The 26,768-nt window shown below is 35.0% G+C and overlaps 1 protein-coding gene across 8 annotated transcripts in view; it reads right to left on the bottom strand.

Annotated features, from left to right (window-relative positions):
* Positions 1-531: 531 nt before the first annotated feature.
* AKAP6 (A-kinase anchoring protein 6) overlaps positions 532-26,768 on the bottom strand; it is a 273,752-nt gene continuing 247,515 nt past the window's right edge. For 6 of the 8 annotated variants that reach the window (XM_085225172.1, XM_085225173.1, XM_085225171.1 and 3 more), the window contains 2 exons: positions 19,124-22,590; positions 13,041-14,015 (listed from right to left, as the gene is read on the bottom strand). In XM_085225172.1, the coding sequence (XP_085081298.1) occupies positions 19,165-22,590 (3,426 nt within the window). In that variant the 3' untranslated portion in view covers positions 13,041-14,015; positions 19,124-19,164. The other 2 variants (XM_085225176.1, XM_085225175.1) reach the window with 2 other exon arrangements.

Here is a 26,768-nt window from a genome sequence, read left to right as displayed (position 1 = left end):
AATTAACCTAGTTACCTAATCCTGGCTCCAGTCTATAACATGCATCCATAATGCTCAAGTCGATCTCTGTGGTATTCTTGTTTCTGATACGTCAAGGCAAAAGTGTGGGTTTTGTACTTGTTTTCCACAGCTCCGCTGAGTTTATAAAAGATGCTGAGCACAATAAGACAGGTCATGCCTGCTCTTTAAAATGTGCTTTGCAGAAGATTTAAGAGAAGAAGGACCAAAAAAAAAAGTGCTAAGTACAGTATTTTGCACTTATTGCTGGAAGCATAGTCCATATCATAACAGTCAGTAGTGTCAAGATACATGTTGAGCTTTGCTTAACACTCCGTTGCTAAAATGAAGGATGATCTTGGTGTTAAAAAGAGTAGAGAGAAAGAGAGAGAGGGAACAGAAGAGGCAGGGCCACAATTCATTTTTTTCTGCCAAAGGCTCTGTTTAATATTGTCCTTGATACATAGAAGTTTTGTGGCAGCTCTAAAAAACATTCTGATCATTAGGTTTAATGACTTTGAGCACTCAAATTAGGTATGTCAGGGTTGGGAGCCTAAATTCAATCTATGTATTCTAATTTGAAAGCTGGCATCTAAATTGGGCTTAATTCGAATTTTTGAAAATCAAATATTTTGTTTCAAGATTCAGAGATGTAGTGAGATCCTCAAAATTTGGGACCTACATTCAGTTATTTCACACCTCCCTATTCTTTCTTGCATTTAGGATTGCAGTGAGTTGGGAGGGAACCAAGAGCAGCAGTATTTCTCTGTTCACATCTTTCCTTTATAAGAATGGATACATAGGTGCTATATTTTTCTCTGTGTGCTTTGAATGAAATGAGAGAGCATTTATGAGGAGATTGTAAGACACTATGAAATCCTAAAACTTTTGAGTAGATAAGGTAAAAAGACTGGGAAGTGTCAGCCTTGATACTGAATACCATAACTTAAGAGATTTTAGCATGAATTGTAAGCACTCAGAGAAATAGTTGTTGACAGGAAGAAGTAGGGCCCAATTGTTAGAGGGCAAGGGTTAATAGAATCAAGTAAAAGTGGCACTTATAAGACTGAAGACATTGAATATCCATTTAATATCTTGTTAAACAAGACAGAAATGTGCTGTGCCTTAGTAATAAAATATTTTTATATAATAACTGTCATCAGTATCTTGTTGATAAAGGTTCATGTCCACAGAAAATAAAATAAATTAGAAGAAATTTTCTAGCTCCTAGGAAAGTAATGTTTTGAAGCAGCCCAGAAACTGTAATAAACTATTCATGTTTTTGTCCCATTGAAGATGGTTTTTGATTCATTATGGAAGAATATGGCCTGATGTAAAGATAATCAAGCACAAGATAAAAATCTGTAAAGATCTCCATTCCTAAATTATCCTTTCAACTCAGAGGCTGACCTGCTTTACTTATTGAAAAGCTGCTCAGTGGTCTCATGGGAGCTACATCCGTCCCACATCACGAGATTCCTAACAGCTTCTCCCAAACTGAAAAGGCAACTAGAACCTGTTTACTTTATAAAGCAGGCAAAATTTTCCATCATTTAAAGTTTTGGCTTAAAACTCTTATTCTAAGTACAAAATTGTGCATTTGCAATGGGAATAAGCATGAGGCATTAATCTGCTTAGATTTCAATAATTCATCCTCTGAGGCACCCAATGGATAGCAAGTTTAGCCAAGTAGCTTGAAGGAATGTTTAAATAGAACTGTTCCACGTGTTAAACAAACACTGATGACTGACAGTAAAACGTAAATTAAAATCATAAGAAAAATAACCACAGAATCCATTGCTATGATAGAGAGCTTTGCAAAGATACGTGAAATCCCATTTGAAGCTAAACAATGTAGCTCTACTGTCAGAATTCCTTCTTTTTTCTTAGCCTTACATCCCACTGACTTACTGCATTTGAAAAAATTTTATGTAGTTTTGAAGCATTTGGCCATAACTTGAGCTTCTCAGTACAGGCATGTTTATCAAATGACATCTGGATTGTTAACTACTCTGTCAAGAAAGCAGTATTCGAAAATTTAATTAATAGTTACATTTTTTGTGGTAACTGAAGGAGTTTTATTCCATATTCCCATTCAATTGCTCTGCACATATTTCCAAATTATCTCTACGTAAAATTTTTCTTTTCTTCCTCCTTCTTGACCGTGGCAAATTACGACAAACTTGATTTTTAGGTCATTGTTGAAAAGCAAAACACAAAAACAAAAAAAACCACAGTAACTCCTTCACACTTGCATTATAATAACCCTTTTATTTATCCATGATCCTACTCTTTTATTAAAGAGTTGAGAGGTGATGAGTTTCATGGTTTATTTTAAAAAGTACATTATTTTGAATGGATAATACTCCATCTTATCAATTTACAATAACCTGAAGTCTTCACTGATAGCTCAAAAATGTATTTTTTATTTTAAGTTCAGAAATTCAACATCTGGAGCCAGAATAGCTTTTGGATGTGTATTGCCTGCTTCTGTAGCAAGTAATTAAAAATCAACTAAAATACTGCTATAAAGTAGTATGGTACCATGGCAGTGACTTCTGAATTCTGTCTACCTATTGATACAGGTTGGTTTGTCTAGCAGTAGGTTTGTCTAGTAGTAGCAATAATACTAACAAAAGAATGTCTTCATGTAAGATTTTCATTTGTACCATGGTGGGGCGGGACCTGTGACCAATAGATGGAATAAAGATGGCAAAAAGGAAGGAGGGGAGGAAAAAGAAAAGGGAAAGGAAAGGGAAAGGAAAGGAAAGGAAAGGAAAGGAAAGGAAAGGAAAGGAAAGGAAAGGAAAGGAAAGGAAAGGAAAGGAAAGGAAAGGAAAGGAAAGGAAAGGAAAGGAAAGGAAAGGAAAGGAAAGGAAAGGAAAGGAAAGGAAAGGAAAGGAAAAAGGAAAAAGGAAAAAGGAAAAAGGAAAAAGGAAAAAGGAAAAAGGAAAAAGGAAAAAGGAAAAAGGAAAAGGAAAAGGAAAAGGAAAGGAAAAAGAAAGGAAAAGAAAAGGAAAAAGAAAAGGAAAAAGAAAAGAAGAGAAAAAAGAAGAGAAGAGAAAAGAAAACAGTGACAGTGTTTAACTTTGGGTGGAATACTAGCAGAAACAAACTGAGGAAAACACTCCCATTTTTCTTTGTAGTGCCTCTTTGCTATAGAAAACTCTTACCACTTCTTTTGCAATCTTGAGAGAGGTCAGAAAAGAAGAACAAATTTGACCCCTAGAAAATAATCTCTTTCATCTTCCTGGCTCTGCTAAGGATACACTTCTTGTCTTGCAAATGGAGCCGTTTGACAATCATTGCTCTCAGTGTCTGGTTAAGCTTCATCTTTGGTGCTAACAACTAGTGCACTTTTGACCTCCCTCTGCTGCAGTAGACATACAGTGCCAAAAAAGGTCAAGGAACAACTTTTCCACAAAGATTATAGTCTAACAAACCTTTTCCTCTGGGCAACCCCAGAACTTGGATATTGGCCTTATTGGACTTGATTTTATGAAAATTTAAGGTTGCTCCAGTGAGAGCAAAGACAGCTATTCTTCTATTATTGCTAAGGAGCGTCCATAGTGGTTCCTTTTCTGAGACACACTTTTCTTTACACTTTCTCCAGTGTGTTTACTTTCAGCTTTTTGTGTCTTTAAGAGAGAGAGGATGAGAATTTTTCATTTTTTGAAAAAGTATGGACTACTCTAGCTGTGGTGAGAGCAAGGGGATTTGAAGAAGGAAAACTAAGTGCACGGTTTTGGAATCACTGAATTATTCAGCTGCCCAGAGTTCATACACAAGCACTAAAAATATAGAAGAAATTTTACATATATAAAAGCATTAAAGCTTTTGGTTGTATACTAATAAAAGCTAAACCTTTCATCACTGTGTTACATAAATACTTTTAACTCAGAAATTGCCAAAAAAACTAACAGTGCAAAACCTTCTCCATTTTCCTGTCTTAAAAATTATTAAAAACTTAGCCTCGAAAAAGCGGCCAAATTTTCAAATGTGGGCACCATTCCATCATCTAATCTATGGGATTGATCTGAGTGGTGCATTTAAAGGCCTCTTCCTGTCAGTACTTTGTTTTTCCATGATCATGCTATAGGACACATAGGAGGCTGTGAACATACTATGTCTGTCATAAATCAGTGCTAAAGGGCAATTTGTTCTGTGCCATGGCCCTGTGCACTTAGCAATTGCAGTTTGGAAGTTCTGCAAGAGCTTGTATTGGCAGCAATATTTGCAAATTGTCATGCAATTAAAGAAATATAAAAATTAGAATGTTAACTGAAGTTAATTATTTATCTGTTAGAAATTCATATACAAGCATTTGTATATTCTTTTAAATGTGTATTTTATTATATAACTCCATATTCAGATTCAAAGAAACTAACAATAATGAAAAGTAAAGATTGATCACGAAATAAGTTCAAAACCTTCAATTTGGAACTGAAGCTTGAAACAAATTTCTTTATCCAGATTTAAATGATGAAAAAACAGTCTGCTACATACTATGCAGCACCACAGCAAGCTTATCACATTCAAAATGCCATACTGTTTCTTAATCAAAAGCATTGATATAAGATGAAGCATAGCCTGGATGAAACTGCTGGAGTTCAAAGAAATGGCTATGTATTTTTTAAGCGCACAGTATGCAAACTAGCTTAAGAATTTAGGGTAAGGAGAGGTGCTGCAAATTTTTTTAAGTTGTTTGTCACACTTCAGACAGGTGCTGCCATCTGATTCTATAAGCAGATTCATCTACACATTATTAGCATTTTAAGAGTCCAGAGTAGTTGCTTTTTGTTGCCAACTACATCATGGAAAATCATTGTGCATAAGGACTGGCTATTTCTGCAGCCACAGTGGAATTTTTTACATTGTCACATCGTTTCACTTCTAGGTGACCCTTTCTCAGTTTCATCCAGCTCCCCACACTTGTATCTTGTATTACCACTTACTTCTTTATTTGTGCTCTGTGAATACAGGCCTCACTACCTAACTTGCAGTTTTGAACACATCAAGGGAAGAAATATTCAGGGGTCTTTTCCCTTTTTCAATTCTAATCCCTTATGTTATGCAAACACAATTCCTTGATAAGAGAAACAGAAAATTAGAGTCTATAGCCTGTTTTGTGATGCAGGCATCACTAGTAAATTAAACAGCAAGAACTTCATTTTCAGAACCAGTAAGGATCCTTATGCAGGGTCAGCATGGCCTCCACTTGCTAAGATTATCACATCAAAAGGACTTTGGAACTGTTTTAAATGTGGAGAGGAATAAATGGAAGAATGTCATAATGTGATATTCCTTCTTTTAAATTTAGCTGAAGAGAAGTGTCCCATGGGTCTGTTTGCAAATAGGAGTATAGAGAAGAAGTGTTGGTGGGCTTCTGTTTACTTTCTTCTTTTCATAACAAACAGATACTCCTCCAAAATTTATCCCATAGTCACCTTTTCTGCAATGCACAACAATAATACAAACATAACATTAAAAAAAAAAAAGAATTTTGGAAAAGAAATTTTCAGTGAGATGCTTTTTTGAACATTTTGTTATGAGGTCTCATTGGTAAGGAAACAGAAGATGAGGAGATCTTTTATCGATACTATTACGTCAGTCAGCAGATAATATTGTAAAGGTGATATAATTACTTACCAATTAGCCAAATCTTAGATGCAAGTATACAACCGTAGCATTTACAACAATTTCCTTAGTAGTCCACACCTACCTTCAGAAATGTTTTTCTTCTCTGTGCAGATGTCTCACCAAATTATCTCTTCTCCATGGCTCATCTCCATCACTTACCAAATTCTACGTTCCTATTACCTGATGTGTCATTTCTTTCCTTCCTATTAAGAGTAGTCAGCTGCTGTTTGCCACTGTCTGCACAGTTTATCCCACATTTTTAAGCCCTTTGTTTTCCAGCTCAACACACATATCCAGTGCTGAAAGTCAAGCTTTAAGCTTTTCCAAAGAGGCTCATTTTTCTACTGCACCAGATCTATATTTGTTATTGATACTAAATAACTACAACTCTAATACTTCTAAAAATGTCATATCAAATCTTTTTTTTGGAAGGCTGGATGAGATCTCAGCCACTGCTCACAGAAACCAAGGTTCAGCTGCAAATCTGTTTTGAAGAAATCTCAGCCCTCTCACCAGTTGCAGTAGGTGAGAAAAGCCCAGTACATTGCTCTGGTCTTGGCAAGAGTGACTGGATGTTCCTGAACATGCTTCTTTCTTAGCCTTCCACAAATCTCATGAGTACATGACAAAATGCCAAGGGTAGATTTCTAAGATTAAGAAGGACTTTCTTCATATCACCTTTTCAATTTGACTAAGCCTAAGAAATCTGTGCAGAGATATTTCATTAGTAAGTATACAATAGTAATAAGGATCAAGGAAGATAAATAGTGTTGATTGCCATTGAAATCTCACAAGAAAAACATTTTAATGCATATTTTACTCTAAAAGAACAATCTGAATCTTCAGATGAGGATATATAAGTTTAGCTTGCAATTGACATTACAGTTTTTTCTAAGGAAATGTTAAAATTAAGAGTTCCTGTTGTACAAAAAAATGCAATTTCCTGCTTGCTTGTCTTAAAGACTCATAAAGTAAAAGTTCTAGTGTAACACTTTCTTGAATTTAAAAAAAAAAAAAAAAAAGTATATGGTTGCATAAAACTTTTGAAGTGCAGTAGAAGTCTAAGAGAAATATAACTATTACTGTCGGTTTACCATCTCAAACATGTTGCTGTAACTGTCATTATATCAGATGAGTTTGAAAACAGATTTTGCATTACACACTTTATTTGACAAGGTGATTCATTGTTTAGAACAGTTTAAGATGTCAGTCCTCATGGAAAGAATTGAGCTGCGCTGCTGTGCTTATGAGCATTCCTCCATCAAAATGTATGATTAAAGAAGGGTTATTCTTCTGAAATACTGTCATCCAAGTAACCTGAATTATGAGCATTTTCATGATTGAAATATAGTTTATCACAGTTAACTCCTAGGTAGCCATGTATATGTTACATATGGCATGTAGAAAGCTGGTTAGAGTTACCCAAACAAACGTATTTAATTACTTATACCACAGCACACTAGCTTGTCAAGTAATTGAAATATTTTTTTCCTGAAAGATCACATCTTCATTCCCAGAGAAAGAATGAAGAGGAAGGAAAAGAAATGCAGGCATTTTCTATGCTTTTTTATGTGCTTTATATCTGTCAGTGGTCCATTTCTAATTGCCCAGGAGAAAATCAGAAATCTTCCATGTTGCTTTGGTCATTGTTATATAGGTTTTGGGAAAATTTGCCAGCTTCCATCATGGAGAATGACATTTGCTTTCCACTGTCATTAGTTTGAACTAACCTGCTATCTTAGCACAGCTGCCTATTCTATATTTAGGCTTCTTTACAATCTCACTAAGATGTTTGACTCATTAATTTCCTGTAGAAATGAAATTCCACAGATAATTATATATCATGTAAAGGAGTATAGTATCATCTTCCATTATGTCTAAATTCACTACCAACCCATTACTGTGAGTGACTTGGTCTTATGTGTCTGGGTGAAGAAGAAAGATAGATTTGTCTTAACCAAACCATTCATTATTTCAAATACTATCATGTCGTGATACAAAATGCTACCAAATAGTCATAGATATATAGTGTAGACACAACTCAATTTTCTATTTTACTATCCCTCTATTCTTCCCTCTCTCTCCCCTCTTCCTTTTACTCCTTCTTCTCCTTCTCCTTCTTCTCCCTCTCTTCTCTTCCCTCTTTTCTCTTTCTTTTTTTCTCATGCCTTTCTTCTACACTTGTCTTGTACAGCGACTTTTCCATTTCTGGATGTTGCTTCACATATGAGAAGTTTATATGCAGGATATATGGCTAAGGACTAAGCTGATGAATTACCTGCTCCATGTGTCTACCCCTCTTATTGTGAGTGTAAGAGTGACAAGTGGTATGGGGACATGTACACACAGATTGCAGTTTGATTTTACTTGCAATTCAGGATAATTATTAACATGTTCCTCCCTCCAAAGGACTCAAACATTGATACCCCTCCCCCTCCGAGAAGAAACCTCCTCTTCAACACCCTATGTTTAACGCAATCAAATGTTAATTAACTGACAATGGTACATCTGATTGATATGCTTAGCATACTGAACAGCAGATTTAGAAAAAATGTGTATTCATGAATAGCATCACTTTACAGTTTGCAATAACAAGTCTAGCAATAGAGATAAATTGGTTTCAATACAGCGTATGCTCCTATCATTCTACAAATGTTTTTAACAGAGCTAATTCCCATCAACCTTCTTTGGAGCTCTGCATCCTCTTCTGTCTGTCTTCTTTTCCAGCCATCAGCCAGCATATCTGCAGACTTGAATGCTCCCTCCAGCCTTGCTGGCAGCTGCAGTTGTTACATATCTGCCAGCCACCTTCTCTTCACTCCAACCCTCTATATTATTGCCTTCTACTTGCCTGCCTTTCAAAATGGTGCCTGTAAATTATCTGTAACTTTCTGAATTCCTCTGCTACAAATGTAAGTTGCAAATGCTTTTCTTAGTTGATGATTTTTTGTGGGAAGAAAAGATACAACGAGAGAACTGTTTGGCTCAGAGGACCAGTTCCAAACTCAGTGGTTCCAAAGACTGTTTGTCAATATGGTGATAGCTGCTATATATGCATATAATAGGGTAAGAGGTACATGAACACGTAAAATAAACGGTAACAGGCCTGAGAAACATTTATGATCTCATTTATGGCAAAACCCCTTTACAGAGGACAGTTTTTTTAGTGGTCTTAATCATAGTTGAAAATAGAGCTCTATGTCTATGAGAAGCTCCTTTAAAGTCTTTGCCTTCATAAACCGTGATCAAAAGCATCACTGATCATCTGGGCTGGCATACATGCTCAGCAACCAATGGAGCCTTGCCAGTTTTAACCACTGAAAAGGCATTTTCATAATCTTTTTGCACTATGAAAATCCTTATTTGAGTTATGAAAACCAAACACTATAGAAAGATATAGTTCTGGTCAGGATAAATAATGATCAGCTAATAAAAAAACAGTAATACCACAAAGTTTAGAATTCTGGGTTAAACTACTGGCCAGGACCTCTAGATTTACAGAAATATTGATTTTTCTTTCTTTCTTTTTTTTTTTTTTCTCTGCTGATGAATGTAACTTTAAATTTAGTTGTTACAACTTTTCCAGCTTGTCAGAGAAATATGCTTCTCAGACCAAATTTGATCCCGTTCTTTATAAAGATGCAAGAAAACACACACCCTCTAAAGATCATTCTAGTCCAGAGCTATGAGTAGAAGTTTCAATATGTATCCTCCATGAGAAATAACCAAACCACCTCACCCGAGGGCATGTTTTTTCTAGCAGCATATATCTTTCCCTGAAGAAGTGTATAGATGTGGGATAGATGGTTGATACTCAGTATCAGTACTTCCAGAGTCTGATCTTTATCATGCTGTAAATGAAGTGTATCAAGTACAGCTTTTGTTTTTCCACTATTGCTTGAAACCTTGTCAAATTCATTTCTCTTTCCCTGACACTCTCATGATATTTCTTTGGCAAATGCTACAACTGAATCCTTGCTGCATTTAAAACATCCTCATAGTAATTACAAGGAAGAGAAAAATCATTTCAAAATATTGTTTTAATTTCCATTCACAATCCTAGAATGTCACAGAGACATGAGATCAATACAAGACAAAGTCATTTCCTTCTCTGTTCTTTTCTGTGCCATAACATCTCAATTTAAGTATGATGAAATTCTGTACTTCCTGTATTCTTAATTAGTTTATCAATAACTACATTGTCACAGTAATAGTTATGCATTGAAATTACTGACCTACAAAATTCTAACTCCAATATTAGTTTACTTCTCTACACTCCAGAAATAAAGCAATACTACTTGTTGTTGATTGGAAAATACATTTTTAAAGCACTGAAGCACTGAGAATTCATATAGAGCTCAATCCTAAATGATGCGAAGTTCATTTATGATCTAGCATTTAAAAACCTTTCTAGAATCAGGGGTGAGAATGCGTTTACTGAGCAAACAGTAGTCACATGAAAAATGTAAGCAACTTGGGTTGATAAAATAGGTATAAAAGACTGTGAGTCTAGAAAGTTTGAAGCACAGAACTGAAAGCAATAGATCAGATGTCATTTGCTGGCCAAAATCCCTCTCCAATTGATGCTATCATTAGGAATAAGTTTTTAGAAACTTGCCAGTGAAGGAGATTGATCAGGTATGAACTTGACATCCCAGTTAATCTTCTTGAGCCAAGCTTGTGTATGGTCTATCCTAAACATTAATAAACCACTTATTCTGCTTTGCAGCACAGAAACCTTTGCAGCATTGTTCTTGATGTCTTCAATAAAATGAAATGATAATAATAAAAAAAAAACACTTATCTTGAGTACATTTTTGTCAAAAGTTGTTGTTCTGCTCAACACAGGAGAATTATAATGAAATTCTAATATACAAGGCACTGGAACTGGAATTATGACATCCCTTCGCCATTCTGAAGGAAGACAGATGAGTGTTAACATGTCATCTAACTGACAGGGACTAATCATCTGATCATCTGAGTTTATTGTGAAAGAAACTTACACAATTTTGCTGGTGTGCATGTGTTTGTATGCTTGTGTGTACACAAGTTGACAATGAAAAACACAAACAACCCTAAAGCTTTAGAGGTACCATCTCTAGAACATACAGAGGCACTGTTTCATAGAAAGGCTATTACTTATCTTTGGAAAAAGGCAAACTATTAAGGGGGAAAGAGATTGGGTATATGGTTCACAAGGCTATCCAAACATAAAACTACAGTGACTACAAAACACCTTCTGAGTCATAGTCTCAAGCACAGGTTTTACCACTAGCATTAGTGTGAGTTCCCTTTGTTTGGAGCTGCAGATCTCTGGCTCTCTGCGGAAGGAATGTGAAGCAAACTAGAAAGGGAATCCATGCATCAGGGCTGTTTCTGTAAAATGGTCTCCACACATTGCAGATGTTGTTCAAGCATAAGCCAAGGAGTGTGTGGAATAAAAAGCAGCCTGTGGAGTTCTGGATGGGGATAAATGCTGCAGAAAGCTTGTAGCATGCTTCTACAGCACAAGAGAATTTCACCAGAAGGTAACAGGATCTATACAAGAATGTATTTATGGGCTGATCTTAGAGGTTATATTGGTAAACCTACATTAATTTTACACTATATCAGTAGTTTTCTTAAGGCCATTAGCACCAGAACTTCTCGAAAGTTCGATGCACAATTTGGTCATAAGCATATGACTTATGCTAAGACAAGAACAAATCCTGTAGAGTATATGTCAGAGATTTCTTTTCATTTAGAAATCAATTTTTATTAACATCAGAACCCAATATATCCTGAGAAGAAGACTAAGATTAAGGGGAAGAAAAGAAAAAACAGAAAAAAGGTAAACACATAACCATGCCAGAAAAAAATAGTTGATGATAATGGCTCTTGTGTCAGGGTCAAAAAAAATGAAGACTTTACCTAATGAGACCAAATAATTTAGACCTGGGAATATTAGTTAAATTAAAATGTTCAGAAGTTCTCAGCAAGGAATCACAGAAATTTGAGCTGTAGTCATATAATATTCCAGGTATTGTATGTATTGTATGATGAATATGTGGCTTATTGATACGACAAGTACTACTACTTTTCCATAGGAAAAAAAGGGAATTTGTGGCAAATGGTCTAATAGAAAGACACAAGTAATTGATGAATTTCTACATAGTCTATTGGGTGAGGTGACAGATCTGAAAAGCCTCAGACATATTAGTTTTTCTGTCATCATAGTGTAAGGTCTCACTATAGACTAAGTTTAAAAAACATACAACACCACTAGAAAATGCTAGGGAGAAAAATGAATGATTCCGAACTTAATTCCCACATCAAGACTGTTTCACAAATAATTTTTGAAATAAATCTTAGATTAAAATAATTGACACAATAAATATTTTACTAAACTTAGGAGTTATATTCTTAATTACTTTCTATATAATTTAAGAAATAGTTAAAATATATTACTGTGGTAATTAGCTATACAGCTATGTACTTTAGGTAATCTAAACGTGTTACAAGACATGCTAGAGCAGAAAGCTTTACAAGAGTTCTGTTAAAAATTGCTTCTTATTAATGCACTTCTGTAAGCTGGGAGTTATTTCTCCTGCCCTACCAACATCAATGCTATATAGCAGAAATTTAAACTGAGAGATAGATGACTTGTCTCATGCAGTTATAGGAAGCTATTAATAATTTGAAAAATATCCGATTTTCTTTACTCACCTGTTACTTCAGTGTTATATGAACATATCAGCTGGTTGGTACAGTGCCTTTAAGCTACAAGCTCAGCTTGTCAAACATTTTTAAAAGAAGAAGAATGCTAAGGCTTTTAGTAAAAACAAAAAACAATAACAAAAACACAATAACAACAAAAAAAAACTTATATAAATGGAATAAATGGCAAAAGATGATTTTAGGAGATGAAAGCAATGTTTGCAGAGGTAGATCTGGCTTGATTTAGTTAGCCAGCACAAGATAAAAACCTTTAAAATGTACAGCCTAAGTCATTGAAAGAGCAAACTGTATAAGTGTCCATATGAATATATATATAAAGCTTATTCAATATAATTATGTAAATGAAAGAAATTTTAAGAGTCAGAGAGCATTTTATAACCCAATATTCCAATGATAAAAAGAAAAAAAGAAAAAGGAAAACGTCTGATATCAAAGTGTGCTTGACCACTTTTAACTGCTGCTGGCAGTACGTTAGCTTAATGTATTGATTGTTTGTCTCTCCTTGTTTGACTTGGGAGGCCTGCCAAATCTTTAAGAAGAGGATCTTTCCTTCTGAGCCAGGTAACACAAATCTTCACCAGCTATGGAACTGCTTCTCTCTATGAAGTCTTTTCAAACAAAAAGGTATTTCTCTGTATTTCGATGCAGCATTCTGTTCTTAGAACGCAGGTAAAACACATCACCAGTTCTGTTTTTTTATTTCCCCAATAAACTATGTTTATTGTGGCAATTCTAATTACCATGCAATCTAATGGTTTTTAAGGCTTATATTTTCCACATCACTGGACATCACAAACACGAAAGCATTTTATACTGTCATTATACATCAATGTTTGCACTTGGTTATACATATATACAGAAATTATTCACACAACTTAACCTTGCTATTTCCTCCTTCCAAATCAACATAATTTTACTGTGAAAGCAGCTTTTTAATAAATGGTATAAGAAATACAGCAAGGCACACATTTTTTAAAAACTTTTTTTACTCATTACCACCTCAAGAAGCATAAAAAACCAAAATGTTGTACTTAATTCAGTAGAATGTCAACAGTTCCTAATATACAACACCATGCAGTTGTTTCTTGAAGTGTTGCATAGATTAAATTTTAAAATTAAATAAATAAAATGACATTTATTTATTTTAATTGTTTATTTTTTAGATGCATTGAATCAGGAGGACAAATGATTTCCTTTTGCTGCAATCCAACAAAACTGTCAAATTAAATGTAAAATAGCTTCAATAAGTTTATGCATTATACACATAAATATTAAATTTGATACACAAAATAGAGGAATACTGGCAGGTGCGGTACTGAAAAGATGAATCAGACTGATCATAAATCCTGTGGAACTTCAAAACTTTAAAGAACAGAAACAGTGATAAGTAGTACAGGAGCATTCAATTTAGGAAGGGCAGGTCATTAGAGGTAGCTTGGGAAAGGAATCCATATGAAAGCAAATGGCTTTGCTACCACACGAAATGATCACTGAAATAGGACTAGCATATGCAATCTGATCACAAAGCCAACATGGACAAATCACATTTGGAAAGAAAATTTATCTTGGGAGTCAATGTAATGAAAGGCAGTGATACAATGGAATTGGAGGTCATCCCAGGGTTTACAGGATGAACCTGCACCTGAATTGCAGCCAAGTTTCTAAAAGGAAACAAAAAAGTAATAGTAGGTTACAGAAAATGCAGTTTTATTTGCAAAACATAGCTCTTCCAGAACAACCATAGAGAACCATTAAACAACCACATGCCAGAGCCTTTAATGCAGAAGCATACAGTTGGCAAACAATGACTTTTAACAGCCTGAGGTACAAGGTAGTGTAAAAATTGTTTTGATATAGAAAACTCATTGATTTCTGTAAAGACTAAAGAAACAGGAAATGTCATGAAATCTGACCTTTCCCTGGATTCTGTCTTCATCCTTACCTGCAAACTTACCTTCAGCACACTCATAGGCGCACCAATCAATAAAAACATAGGAATTTTTTAAAGCCAAATACCAAAAAGATGCACCTGTCACTTATTTTAATACTTATGTAGTCATACACTATGAGATTTCAATGGAGAACAGGAAAAGATTGTCACAGAAGGGGTCCATGAACAGAACTGTCATTGTCATCACTGAATTTTTAAATTGTAAATAGCTACTTGGACACTTCTAGTACAAGCATTGAGTTAAATTTTCATATTATAGAATTATCCAGCTTAGAGTTTAGGGTTAAACTATTCATCAAAGAGCACAGACTTATGATGAGGATTATGAAAAAATAACTGTCAGAATACAGCTCAAAGCTTAGTGCAAAATACATCTTGTAGGCATGTCCTAGGAGGCACACTAGACGTGCATTATGTGCCTTCTGAACTAAGCAGAAGTATCTGCATCTATCCAGTTACCTTCTCCTTTGATCTTATTTGCTGTAACTGAGCCCCCCTCTATCTGTAGAAGGAATATACTTACACGAAAGAGTGAAAAGCTCAATAGTTTGTTTAGAAATTGGGGAAGAATTAATGTGAGTAAAGGGGAAGATTTTATCAAAATGTTTCTACAACTTTGGCAGGAGTTTCATGTATCTATAGCAAGAAAAGTCTCACTGATGGATTATGTCAGGTTTTTCAAAAAATATGTAACACACAAAAGTATAAGATTATCTGTTTATTCCATTTCATTTTTTTTAAAGAAGTCAGCTATTGTGAGGAGATAAAAAGTCAGACCATTTTAAATTCTATAAAGAAACATTCTTCTATCCACTGCCCTACAAAAATTAAATAAAAATAAATTTAGATTTCTTTTGTAGTTCCATTCTCAAAAAGTAAATTATTACACACTAGCTATTGTGTAAATTTCTATATTATTTCTTTCCTGCAATGACTAATTCACTAACAATACTTTGCATTTCTCTATCATATTTTATCTGTGGATCTCAAAACACTTTCCAGCAAATGAATTGTGTTTCACAGATTCCACCAATTATTATTCTCATTATTTTGTGGCTAAAGTAACTGAGGCAGGGAAGGAAAAGTCATACAAAAACAACTATTTCTGAGCAGGAAATAACAGTCAGGCCTTCTGGGACCAGTCCTGAGCATCAGCCATAGAGCCTGCCCTCTCTCCTGGGTTTCTTTCTGGATATAGCAAGTGGCAGAATATTCTGGCTAACTTTCTGGTTCTTAGATAAAAAGAATTCTTTTTTTTTTAAGCCCAGATAAAATGTTTTTTTTCTAAATTAAGTTAGAACTTCTGTTTAAACTATGGATTCTGTACAAGAGGAAAGAAATAGCTTTTCTGACTTACTTGTAAGCACTAACAAATAACATGCAGAAGTATACCGTATTTTCTAGAAAAGAAGTGAGGCACATCACATAAACCTCCTCAATGTAATGATTTTTATGCATATTGAATATATGACTAATAATTCCCAACCCTTTTGTGAGTTATGGGTCACACTGACAGCAGAACACTGTAAGATCTCTCACATACAGAAGGACAGTTCTTACAAGCCATCCTCCATGCATAGTTTTATGACTACCTCTGTTACAGAATTCTAATGTTGGCTAGTAAGGAAGATGTGTTGGTGCTGATAGACATTTCTGAGTCTGCTTTCAGAATTGCTACTATTTTAACATGATGAGCATTTTTTGTAGTATGCTGATAAACAATTGGATTGTTACATACACTTGGCAGGAATGTATGCAACTCTTCACTATTTTATTCTCTTGTACATCCAGTGCAAATACTGAACCAGTATAAAATCAAACTATACTTGAAACTAGGCCTCTTTCAGCTTCGAATTCTTAGTATGCTTTAAAGGTACACATATACTATAGATTATTTTTCTCTAAGTATTGCAGCTACACATGGAATTACACATTTAAATGAGCTTACAGCACAGGTGCTACAGGAAAAATAATGGTGTTTGCCATTTATCTTTCAAATTAAATAATGTGTTTTTAAATAGAAACTTTTTTCATAATACACTTATGGGAACAACATTTATCTGTCACATTTTAAAAGATGTATTAGTAATAAATGTAAATTACCTTTGGAAAATCAGTAATTAGCCTCATCAAAAAATAAACAATCTGCCACCAAAAAGATAATCTTTAGCATAGTTAAGTATAATAACTGTTATTTGAATAAGTTAACAAATTAGGATAGATTGCTTCTGTAATTCATTCCCCATAGCATGAGAGATGAAGTTAAAGTACTGAGCTTGTGAAGGGGGGAAGGGAGCTCAGACTTCAGTGAAACCAAATCTAGCAGCTCATATTTTCCTTTTTTGATGTGTCTGAGACATGCTACATGTATCCTATGGCTTTATTGCTGGGAATAATACAGTACATAATTTCCATGGAAGCAAGCTTATATATATCTGCTAAGAAACAATGTATCTTAAATTTAAAAAGTGGGATGTCATGTGAAAGGCTTTGTTGCCTTAAAATTTTTTTAACCCCCAGGCAAAAATTAAATGCACATTATGTTAAGTTGAATGCTATAGTTTTAACATAACTCTATGAAAATTTTGTATACAGTCTCTGCATTCTATTGCGCTGCAGGGCATATATTAAAATGTCCATCCTCTATGCCCAGTTTTAGTCCTGATGTCTAGTTAACTGCATACTGTCATACCCCAGTCTTATGAGAAATGCGGCTGGCTACCATATAAGTAACTATGAAGCTCTTAAGAGTGAGCAGAAATTTACGCAGTATTTTGAGATCCTCAGAGGAAAAGTACTAATGAATGAAAAGTTACATTATTGATTTTGTCAGTGAAAGAATAATAAGAAGAAAATCACACTCACTGTACTAAGTATTCTTAGTGTTATAAAATGAGTGGAAAAAAAGAAACTTTGTAAAGAAGTAATTTAGGAAAAGTTTATGTTTATATAATAGTCACTTATCAACCTCATGCTTTTGTCTTCACCCCAGTTTATAGATAGTGGCCTCTGTAGACACACAATCTTTTGAATGTAATCCTAGAATATATAGTATCATCTATCAGTTTTGTAAATCCCAGTTGATATCTGTTGCTTCTCCAGTTGTTTGGATGTGTCCAAGTATTAATCTACTGGCAATCAGCAGGTCAGGAAAACTCATTTCAAAGCCTTTCAAGAAATATCCTCTTTGCAACAACAGTTCCAAGATAATATATTATTAAAATAGATTTGTGTTTGAAAGAGATCATGGCAAGGTGTACACTTTTGCTGCCATAACCTAAAGATTTTCCTAGATGTCTTTATACATATGTGAATATGTGAATGGTGGATAAAAAGTTAACATGTGCAAAAGAAAACTCCAGTGCACAATTATACAATATAGAAAAATCAGGAAATTCTGAAGTTAAATATCCAACAGTAGTAAAGCAATCTATTTTATATAAATAGGCTCTGAATCTCTGCCATAGCTATGCAGGTTGCAATTGGTGTGTACTGGTGGATTTCATAAGCAGTGATGAATAACAACCTTCTCTCTTAAGGGAAAGAATAATGGATTTTTAGAACAACCTAGGTAGGAAGGGAAACGAATGTCATCTAGTCTAATCTCCTTCTCAAAGCAAGAATTTTTCCAAAGGTAGATCATTCAAGGACATGTGCACGTGAATTTTGAAAATCTCCAAGGATGGAGATTTTAGAACTAGCCTGGGCAACCTAGTGTTTAACTTGGTGCCTGACTAGAAATCCCCTTGCTACAGTTTCTAATAAGCAGAAGCATTTGGAATTGGAGTGGCATTTGGAATTGCCATGCTGGTTCTGGCCAACTGGATTGGTGTTTCCAAAAACTAGACATCATTGTAAAGCTATGCTGGCTTTTGGCTCACCAAACTGCTAGTGAGACTCAAAGCAACAGTTCTACATGATAGGATCTGTTCCAGAAGTTGCTTTGTAGATCTTCTATTAAATGTGCAGCTAATTGTTAGACATTCATGTGAGGTCAGAACTCCAGATAGGAACTACATATGGTTCAATACGCTTACCACAAAATAGAGCTGAAGCTTTCAGCACTGCTTTGTGGCTATCACATTTCATTTGCTTTGGTGTTTGAGCCTTTATTCTGCATCACCTTCACATTACACTTTTCATTGATGTTGGAAAGATTTCTTACTTTTGTAATCTCAAATTTGGTCAAATCTATAATGGCTAGTAATGGTTTAATGAATGTAAGTCATGGTAAGGTGACACCAAGAGATGACTTATTATCTCTCTATTTAATTTCTAGTCTGTTAAGACATACATCATGGACTGTCCATAAATATTATAGAGCTCCAGTTCACTGGTCACTCAAAATCCTTGTAGAACCAGTTCACATTCATTAAGTGCATAACCTCATCAAACTCATGAGGTCAGCTGTCTGTGGAGAAAGGAATCAATGAGTAGAGCTGGTATTTGTTTTCGTGGTTCCACTGATAAGGGAGGAGTAGGCTGATATAGAAATTTTAATTTTGAAGGATTCCAAAGTTCTGCAAGACAGCAGATTTTAAGTATTCCAGAAGAGAGCAGGTCCAGTCAGTGCAAAGCCAAAGGGCAAGAAGCAGCTACTGTTCACTGCATTTTTTTGACCAGTGGCATGTAAATCAGAATTATAGTGTAATCAAAACAAATGAAATAATACTACCATAAAACAGAAGCCCTGGATGGTGATCCACCTCCTCCTTTCATAGTACAAAAATTTAAAAATAAAATAAAATAATAATAAAAAAGAAAAAAATAAAGAAAAAATGTAAATTAAAAAAAAAATGTATTTCATAGAGTACATACCTGTTTTTAGGATAATGTATATGCCTGGAGAGAGTTACATTCTATCTGCGCATATTAAAACGTCTTTCTTTACGAAGATTCAAGAGATTTTCTTCACAAGTAAGGGTTTTAGTGTTCTGGTGTAAAACCTCCTCATTCTGTGAATGGTCATGCTTTAAATGAAACTCTGAAGCCTCTTCAGAAGCAGCAACACATTCTTTGGGCTCTTCAGTTACAGGTGATTTTCCTATACTACTCTTTGTACTGCTGAGCTCTGGAAAATTCTTTTCCAAACCTTCTGTTTGCCAGTCTGAAATCAACAAATCATCCACAGCATTTTTCAAATTGTTTGATGCATTTTCTTTGTTAGGATTGGAGGCATTTATATTGTCATCATCACATAGAAAAGATAAATTACTATCTTCTAATGAAGTTTTAACTTTTCCTAGTGGTGCCAGAGTCAATTCATCTGGTGACTCTGGAGATGTTTCAGAAATAACATTACAAATAGGCTGCTGCTGCTGCTCAGCTCTTGCTTCAGGAGTACCATTACAAATGGATTGCTGCTGCTCAACACGTTCATCTTCAGGGCATGCTTCAAAAAAGCACTCAATATTATCTCTCTCATCTGTAAAATCCAGTGGCACAGGAGTACTGCTCTTTTCCTCTATGTATTTGATTACTTCTCCACAGTCACTATCATGAGAAGAAAGTGAAAGATAAGAATAGAAGTCCCCTTTTCTTAGCTCAATGGGTCTGTGAGAGTGTTCCAACACTTTTTCCTTGATTTGTGTTAATGAAGCTGGAGCAGATGACTCACATTCGGGTTGTGACTTACTTTTCAAAGCTGTTGACGCCATGTCTATTATCTCCTTCACAAAGTTGTGTACTGAGCCATCTTCCATATTTCTTTTATCAAAAGCAGCAGAGTCACAGTTACAGCATAAATCAGGTCCATTGGCTGAGGAGTCACATTCTGTCTTACTAGATTTCAAGACTGCACAGCAATCAGTAGATTTTTCAGCAATGCTTATTTTGTGTTGTTGATCATCAGATAAGGATGTTTGAAAAGAAGCAGCTTGTGTGTCTACAGAGCTTGTTTTGGAGGAAGATTCAAGACAAGGCTTTTTAGCAGGAGAGAAAGCAATGCAATGGTAATCAGACTGAAGATGACTTTGACATTCTTTTGGAGGGTTTCTGGATCCAACTGACAACAGAACAGTCTCCTTTCCATCCATATGTGAATCATCTGAACTGTCTGTAAATGCTTCACAGACACAAAATTCATTTTCAGCTTCTTTTACACCAAGTGATGCATGAATTTTGGAAGTTGCTGACGTTCTAACAAGATCTCCCTTATGACTGCCAAGAGTATTTTCAACATTGCCATTCTCCATATCATCCACAAGTTGATCCTTCACAACCTGAGAGATATCTTTCATCAGATGACCCTTTGTCCCTTTTTCATGATTACGTGATACATTCTTACTATTGCCATTATTTTCTGTTATTTTCTGCACGGAACCATTCAAAAGTGCTTCAATGTTCAGTGTATCTGTGGCCTTTGATGTCTCATTACTAACTTTACTGTGCTGAATTTCATCACTGAGGTTACTTTTCCTCTTCTCTCTTGTCAAAGAAAATTTTGGTCTCATCCAAGTTTGGAGTTCATTTTTTATATAATCAAGTCCTGAAATTAAATTGCATTCTTCATAAATATCCTCATCAGTTGCTATACTGGAGTCATCATCTTCATCTTTGATACCTAGCTCTTCCTCAGTTAAGGTAAGGGTGGAACTCGAAAGCAAATCACTGTCATCTTCATCATCAGTGCAAGCAGAAGTGCAGGAGACATTAACAATCATGCTAACATTGACATCGCTTTCATCAGCTACAGATCTATTAAGATGTTTTCTAAATGATGCATTTGAATCTGGTATTTTATTTCTGTGCAGTACTATGTCTTCAGAACAGAGAGAAAGATCCTCACTGCTGCTGAGCTCTGTGAGAGAAGCTGCTGAATCTTCATTTACTGAGGAAGCAATATCTACAGACAGCTGTCCAGTAAATGACATTTTTTGAGAACTACTTTGGAGTGTTATATCAGAGATACTGCGCTTTATTTTTTGTTCTAATGGACTCTGGATGTTCTCTAAACGATTCAAAAGATCTAATGTCCTTTTGCTGAGCTCTCCAACAGAATCACTGCTTGCACTAATGTCTCCTGAGCCATGATGACTAAAAAGATCTTCATTGCTTTTGTAGGAAGTCAGCCAGCTCTCCAAAGAGGTGCTTCGTTGAAGACCATCTCCACTTTTAAAAATACCTGAGCTGAATAAATCACCTACTACAGACAGAGATTCTAATGAAGAACTATGAGATAAAGCAGAAATCTGTCTTGTATTTTCTGTAGCAATTAGTTTTCTTACTGTTTCTACAGACTTAGAGGAATTGGGATCTGATCCTCCAGGGATATTTGCCAGATTATGGTCATGAATAAACTCATCTGGTTGTGACTCTCCAGGCTTATGTTCAGATTTACCAGGTATTTTATCAAAACAAAAACCATGAAACAAAGCACCCTCTGTTTGTGTCTTTTCAGTTTGCGACTGTTTCATTATCACTGGCAATTTGAATTTGGAGCCTTGAAGATATGAGTAATCATAAAATGTAAACACATCTTGTTTTCCTTGCAGTTCTTCTAAACAAACAGTTTTACACATGGTAATGTTGTTCAAGTCCCTATCAATTTCATTTCCACAACCTCCAGATGGTGCCAACTGAAAATCATCTGAGAGACTAGCATGGTCTTCTTCATCTTGCTTTGTTTTTTGCTTTATTACATCAATTATGTCATCCATTTGAGTTCCTGTGTGCCCAATTTCAGGATTGCTCTGAGTGCTTTCAATATCATTCAGTAAAAAAATTTCTGAATTATTTGTAGTTTCTGTATCACATTCACTCACTATTCCACTTTCACTCTCGGAATGCCTGCTTATGTTCCCACTCTGGTACATATAGTTATATGGTTTTGCCAACATTGTTCCCCCTATTAGGTCGGGCAAGGATTTGGTAGATGAAAATGAAGAGTCTTTACTAAGACTTTTGTTTAAAATGTTAGACTGTGTTACACTGGAGAGTTTTGATGTTTTTTTCAAGAAAGGCATGTGTTTTTTTTCCGATAATTCGATATTATGAAGACTATAGACCTGATAGATATGAGGATTTGGAGGGGAAGTAATGCTAGAACAATAAAGAGGACTTCCACGATCACTGATACTTTCATCTTCATTTACATCATTGCTGCCACATTCTCCTGAAGTAGGTTTCTGGCTTAGATCGTCTTTTTTGAGTTCCTGATCAGGATCACTTAAATCTTCATTAACACTGATCAGCTTGTTACTAATATCAGTTTCATCCCATTCTAGTGCATCTTCACTTGGACCATTTAGATCCATCAAACTTGGATCAATAAAGTTCAGAGACTCCTGTTAAAAAACAAAAAAAAAAAAAAACAGAGATGACAAATACATACATCTCTAAGTTAAAAAGTTTAAAAGTTCTTCCACTGAAATCATAGAAGTAAACTAATGAGAGTAAAGAGCATTTTTGGAACAATGAAAATTAGCAGGTTTTTAACTTTATTATGTATTGTGTATGATTTAAATGATCAGTTAAAATGAAACCTATTAAATTCTGCATCTCTTCTTACTCTGCATGATTTCTCATTTTTCTTAGTTTTTTTTTCTTATTTTTTGCTAAAACACCATACAGAAATTTGACTTTTCTTCACCTGAGATTAATTGTAGTCACTTTAGAAGTAGCAAACTAACCATTCTGCATAATCACACAGAAGTTAATAAAAACGTACTTGTAGGTCTTTGTGTTGGATATATAATAAAATCTTTTAGCCTGCTTAACAGAATTAAAATATACAAGTTTTACCATTAGATTTCTAAAAAATGATTATAACAAGTTTTTGTGTAGCCAACCTTAAAACAACTGATGTAGTACACTGGATATCACTAGAATTGATTAATTTTTGTTAGAATTACTGTTTATTCTTTATTTGATAATAAAGGTAGCACTAGTGACCAGTAAGTAGCTAGACAATGATCACTGCATCCAGAAAAAAGCACTTTTTCCAAAAAAACCTTTCAACAATACTTCTTGAGCTTTCTTGGAGCAAGTTTTGTTTTGCAAATTACAGCACTGATTGCACAGCAAACAACAATCTAAATAACCAACAAACTTAGAAATACAAGCAGATACAGTGTTGCTGTACTTAAATAGTAGTTAAAAGTGCAGCTGTGAACAACTTGGTTGTTGACTTAAATTCATAAAGTCTCACCTCAGGCTAATTGAGCATAGAAAGGGACATATTCTCAGCTGTGAGCTCTCTAAGTTCACTCATCCCTACCGTGACAAATCATGAGATATTCTTCAACAGTTCAATAGTTATGGCGCTGATTTTGAGAGGGTGAGAGTTTGTCAGACTAGGCATAAGAGACCAGATTACCATTCTCTCAGAAATTTTCACTTTAAGATGTTATCAAGATAAACCTTCTTATGCTATTTCATTTTGCATAAAACAATAAAACACCTGGGTCACAGAAGGATGATGGCAATTTTATCCCACAGTGCAGTGTTCAACACATTTTACTGGCAAGAAGCACAGATAAGCTCAAATCTCTTCAGTGTGGAAGACACAAGGGAATCCTATCACAGCAAATCATTGGCTAAAACATTCAAATGACATAAGGAAGAATGATTTTGTCCAAAACAGGCAGAGTAGCATTCAGCAGAGTGATATGGTGATCAATATATTTGATAAAATGATACAATATCCATGTATCAGACAAACCTGAGTCCTCATGCTCCACTGGGCTGAGCTGTAAGGCAGCTCTCCATGCTGTGCAGCTGTGTTAAGATATCATAAATACTTCTGGGCAGAACCTTGGGTGCCAACAATTTTTTCTATCCCTGGAGATTTGGAGATTTGGTGGATTTAGAAGTTTGTCATATATAATGTTGAAGGCCCTTTACAGATCAATATATCTCAAAACTTCTATGAAGTAAATTTGCTAGTCTTTTTTCCATGATGTATTGGCTGGGGGTAACTCAAATTTTAAACTCCCATGAAAACACTAATTTTCTAGACAACTAATGCTAATAAAAGCAGTGCTGTATACTGAGTTGAGCAGTCCATGTTGGGATTTGCCAGTTGGCCATGTTTTCATAATTTCTCCTGGTCGGTACCTAGTTGGACCATGTCCCACTTGTTGCTAAGGAGAGGAACATCCTTTTACCAATCTACAACTAAAAATATGGTGCAAGAAATCAATAATTAAATTAAATTAGTTTGAAAACTTGTTAGATTAAGCACAAAATCAGCTAAAGTTACTCATTTTCTCTGTAGTATGTTTTATGACTCTGTCTCACCTAGCATTAGGAAAATATTGCTTTGAAAAGCTTCCTGAACTGCTTTACTGTTTTACACTTCTGTCAGCTGCAAAAAGAATTCCCAAAGGCAGGAAATCAGCAGCAGATTCCAAGGATTTTACGTTCCATAGAATCCGATCTTGTTTCTCAAAACAAAACATTTGGTCCTCATTGGTCAGGAAGATAACTTTCCCCCTGTAAATCAGCACTTGGCTGCCTTGTTTGTTCTGCAGGTCAGATGGACTAAAACAATAAAACATGTGGAATTGTGACCTCACCCTATTCATCTTCACTGAGTAGTCCTTACTTCAAAGCCTATTTTTCATTCTTCAAATACACATGCTTTTCTGAGTGCTGCTGTATGCTCAGAAATTGTACAGACATAGATATAATGGCAGGGAATTTTACTTTTTTTTTCCTTATTGTCATAGCTACCAAAGGCTCATATGAGGATATGGTCATTTTACCAGCATATCTTTGTTTGTCCAAGGAACTGTCTGAATTGATATTAGTAAGTTCCTACCCTTCTTATAAGCATCATCTTCCCTGAGATCTATTAGTATGATGTAGTAATTATCAGCCCTTTCCAAGTACAGCCTAGTTTTTAACTTTTTCTGAAATAGACCACTAAAGTCACGAACATTTTCAGCAAGGATATGTATTTTCCTTTCTTTTTTACAATATTTAGCAAGCTCACCAAACAAGGAGAAATTAGAGATGCAGTAGTTGTTGGAGAGAGCAGCATCAGGCAGATTTTTGAATAAAGCTCTAGTTTGAAGAATTAAAAGTGGTGTCATACCAGCCTATGTTTGCACTGACAGCAATAGCAAGGTGAAAACTAAGACTGTCTGAGGCCAATTTTCATCATGTCAGATGTCTTCTTATCAGCTTGCTCAGTGCGTAGGTAGGATGCTAGAGGATTGGAGTTATCATGATTATAATATATACGTGTAGATGTGTGTGTAAATACAAATGCACAAACCTCTTAACAATTTTTCAAATTCTGGGAAATTTAGTGCAATCAGTTACACCTGCTGGTATCCAAAGCAAGTTCATTTTGCCAGACAGTTATTGTAACCTTTGGTGGAACTTGGTGGTCTATCACAGATTCCAACAAGTAGATATGTGTGCATATATCATCTTTCAAACAATGACTATCTTCATATATGTTATCAAATTAAAGGCACTAAACAGCTAACTCTGGAGTCAACCTCAATGACCACATGGGTCAGAGTTCAGAGAAGGTAAAAAGTTTTGATCAAGTAAAAAATTGCTATGCAATAGCAAAAAAAGAAACACGCTATAAAGTATATTTCCATTTTGATAGTATCACTAGGTACACAACATTCAGAAAGCATTTACTGCCTTATGAAATATATCTAGCATATTTTAAACGAGAACAAATTAAATTACAGACTTAGAAGAGTGAAAGATTGAATTAATTCAACTGTATTTGAAAGCGCTGCTTTAAAGAGTCTGGTTCTTTCCAGTGTGAGCGCTGAACTACTTTGCTTTGGATAGTAATCCCATTTCAGTGGGAAATCTCATATGCACAAAGTGTGCACATCAATATTTGCAGCATTGGTGTCTAATGGTTAAACAGTTAATCTGCTGAAAATGCTAAAGGCAAGAAACGAAATTGTCATATATGGATATTTCCTCAACCACAGTCCTCTTTAAGAAAAGGTCTTAAAAATATATTTTTTTCCACTTTTTTCATTTTTAAAACACAGATAGTTTTGCTTTTTCTGCACCAAATTTTATGAAACAATGATTCTCTGTTTCAGGCTCATTTGCATGTGCTACTCCAGTACAGATACTTTGTGTTGGTAAAACAGCCCTGTAATGTAACCCCTACATACCATTATATTTTTTAAAAAGAATTAACATGAAAAAAAAAAGCTTTTACAATAATAAATACAAATTCTGTTCCTCCCTCCCCAAAACATATTCTTCAGTTGCTGTGGACAAATTATCCAAACTCAGCTGTGCTTTAGGGCCAGAGGAAAAAGAGAGAGAAAGAAAGAAAACCATCCCCCACCTCCAGGAATGCGTGCACATTCAAGGAAGACAAACATGATTTTGTCTTTTCAAAAATGCAAGCATGCCAAGTACTTCTGCTGCAAGAAACAGTTATATGTACAGTACCCACTTCTGCTTCATTTTCTAAATGAGGTTCTCTATATTATAGCCAATAAAAAAAATCCCCATTTCCCAACACCAA

This window comes from Meleagris gallopavo, chromosome 5 (assembly GCF_905368555.1).
Source record: "Meleagris gallopavo chromosome 5, MGAL_WU_HG_1.1, whole genome shotgun sequence".
Taxonomy (NCBI): domain Eukaryota; kingdom Metazoa; phylum Chordata; class Aves; order Galliformes; family Phasianidae; genus Meleagris; species Meleagris gallopavo.
Note: the sequence above shows the minus strand (reverse complement) of the source record. Positions and strands in the feature narration are given on the sequence as shown.